The sequence below is a fragment of the Eimeria maxima genome, genomic scaffold (assembly GCF_000499605.1).
Source record: "Eimeria maxima Weybridge genomic scaffold, Emw_scaff2281, whole genome shotgun sequence".
NCBI lineage: Eukaryota > Apicomplexa > Conoidasida > Eucoccidiorida > Eimeriidae > Eimeria > Eimeria maxima.
The window spans coordinates 1-3,056 of NW_013565148.1; the positions used below are offsets into that span (position 1 = coordinate 1).

Genomic DNA, 3,056 nt, shown 5'->3' on the forward strand with positions numbered 1-3,056 from the left:
CGTGATACCCTGCGTTTTGTATGTGATGAACTACAGCGGGCCACAAATCAGCCCTCCTAGCGTTATTTCCAAGCACCTCTAGTGCACAATATAGCGTATCCAGCACCATAAATACCCTCCCCAAAATTTCAACTGCAGGTCTCGTGTTTTTATAGGTAGGCATGGGTCCTGTTGCGTATCTGTACAGTTGCTCTGTTTTTTCCAGGAGAACTTCTAATTCGCTGGTCGTTAACCGCTCCTTCGTCAGTAATTTCCTGCATTTCGAAAGCAACCAGATTAGCTTTTGATCCTTAGGACGGTATTCGTCTTCTCTAAGATTGTTAAACCTTCGCCCGGAAAGCAATGGCTCTACCTCAGGGAGACGGTAAAACGGATGCGTTCTGAGAAGCTGCTCAGAGACACCCATCATCATCTTTTTCAGCCAACCACGTGAAGCAACGAGGTTGTCGGCTGCAGCCTGAGCCTGCGAAGCTAGGACCTAAGCAAGGACAACACCACAATGACAGCACGCCCGGCAGCCCCATTCCACGCTTTATACTTGCGAAACAGAAATGACCACCAGACCACCTCGACGAAGAGCAAAGGACACATACCACGAGACAGAGGCAACGAGCTCAAAATGATTCAAAAGTACTCCTTAGTCGCAGGTGTCGTGCTAAAGTAAAAACCCAACCTCTTCAGATGGTCAGCCTACCTGCAGGGAAGCTTCACTACGCTTCGACGATGAAGGCTGGATGCTGCCAGTAGAAGATGACGACAATACGCCTCCAAGCGCAGATGATTCTACAACGCCTCCTGCTCCTCCCTGCTCCGGATCAATAGACGTCGAAGACATTCCAGGCGACATTTCTGCTGGTTCCTACTCCACAACACACATACGGCACACAGAAATCTACCATTCATAACGACAAAATCACACTCGGGCAAATGCAGTTTGGAAGCTCGTGGCGACGGGACAACAGCCCTTCAGTCTATTCGGATGCCTCCACAATGACAACATGCCGGGTAGCCCCACTCCAAGTTTTATGGTGGCGAAAAGGAAATGACTACCACATCGCCTCGGCAAAGACCAAGGGACATTCCAGAGACTCATATGCAACGAGCACACGTTGACCCAAAAGTACTTCTTGGTTGCCGGTGTCGTGCCATAGTAAAACGCCAAGCTCTTCCGATGGTCAGCCTACCTGCAGGGAATCTTCACTGCCTTTCGGCGATGAAGGCTGGATGCTTCCAGTAGAAGAAGAAGACAATAAGCTTCGAAGAACGGGTGATTCTAACACGCCTGCTGCCCCTGCAGGCTCAGGATCAGTAGAGGCCGAAGGTATTCCAAGCAATATTTCTGCTGGTTCCTACTCAACCATACGCATAGCGCACACAGGAATCCACCCTTCACCACGGCTAAATCAAAGCCGGGCAACTGCAGGTTGATGGCTCGAGGCGCCAAGACAACAGTCCTTCAGTGTATTTAGAGGCCCCACCTGAATTGCTTCCATGAGAGAGTCGCGGATTGATCTCGAGCTCGAAGCTGCCCCCCCATATATTTGGTCTTCGGTAGCGGCTTTCGCGCGAGATCCTTCCCCTTTCTGGCTGTCCCCTCTACTACCTAACAACATAGAAGGTTTTGTACCTAAGTCGATCAGGTCCAATGCCTCGTCCACAACCTCCGCATCGCCACTCAACAACCAATCATCTGGGCGGAGGCCCACACTGCTCTGGCTGGGTTCCGACAGCACCGACTCGAAAACGCTCAACGGACTCATGGCGCGCGAGTCACTGCTATCCAGAGTAGACAGGTTCCCAGATAGTAGTGGAGGCGGCCTTTTGGATGTTCGCGTAGGCGCATCGTGGCTCTGCTGGCCTACATACATTTCTGCAGGCGTTGTATCTTCACTTTCCAATCTTGATGGTGTCATATAGGCTATATCGTCATCAAGGAGCCACGAATCCTCCCCTAGCACAGGAACGCCTTCAGATAAGATGAAATCAATAAGTGAATCGAGTTCAGGGTCTAGTTGGGGTACCGATGGTCCAAGAAGGCTGTGATGAATCGGTGCCTCCAATTTCTGTACCTTGGCCCCACGCCCTACACCATCGGTTTCGCTTTCCTTTCTCTTTTCACCCCTCTTCTCTTCAGCTGGTTCTAGAGGAGGTCTTGCTGCACGGTAAAGGCCTTCGACAGAAGCAGCTGTACCACCCATTAGTGACAGCGCAATACGATATGCAGTTTCCGACTCGCCACTCCAAGATGGAGCAGGAAGAGCCTGCCCATGCGCGCTAGGGATCCGACCCTCGCTAGGTTGCTCTGGGGTACCTGGAAAGGCCTCTACGCCCGTGTCACTGTGTGGGACGCACGGATCTGTCTCATTGTTTTCTTTGCCATCCTCGCCTCCGGCGAGTTTGCGCCCAAATAATCGTTTGGACAGTCTCCCTCGAATTGACAAACTGCACAGGTAGGCAAGGAAGATGACAGCTGACACTGTAGCAAGTGCAGCAACCAGCTGCTGTCCTTTCCTGTGAGGCGCCGCATGGCAGGCTCTGTACCCTGAGCATGACGACGAGTCTTTTGCATCTTTCTCATGGGGTGCGGCAGGCAAGTCTAAATACGGCTGGGAGGTATTCTGGTGCCATGTAACTCGCTTCTCCTTCGGCAGCCAGCTGACCTCCATGGAGCCCGACGTAGAGACCTACATAAATTATACTCTCAAAATGTTGAGCCACTCCTACACACATCGAGGCCGATTAGCACTTGGAAAAAGACTCAAGAAAAATTGAGGAGAGTTCCCGGTATCAAGGATCAACGAGGAAAACAGGACCGATGTTTCGAAAATACCATTCCTTTCGGCGACGAAGCTGTTTGGGGACGTCAATCACTGGGGGGGGAGTAACAAAAAAGAATTTTGAGGTGATCCACAAATGCTGAACAGAATGTTAAAATGTCAAATGCTATAGGGTATGTTTTACGTTGCCAACCCAGCTTGCATTTGTAGCTGGGGTTCCCTGGCAGACCAGGACCCCTCGTCTTTCCATTGCAGGCTTGACAGTCGCTCCAGCGCAGA

The 3,056-nt window shown here is 51.2% G+C and overlaps 1 protein-coding gene across 1 annotated transcript; it reads right to left on the reverse strand.

The window, feature by feature from the left end:
• Positions 1-115: 115 nt before the first annotated feature.
• EMWEY_00057950 (hypothetical protein) lies at positions 116-2,666 on the reverse strand (the record flags this gene model as incomplete). Its single annotated transcript, XM_013480744.1, has 4 exons — positions 116-478; positions 695-859; positions 1,185-1,349; positions 1,479-2,666. Coding segments are annotated over 4 exons (1,881 nt in total), but the record flags the coding sequence as incomplete, so codon positions are not given.
• Between the last annotated feature and the right edge of the window lie 390 nt (positions 2,667-3,056).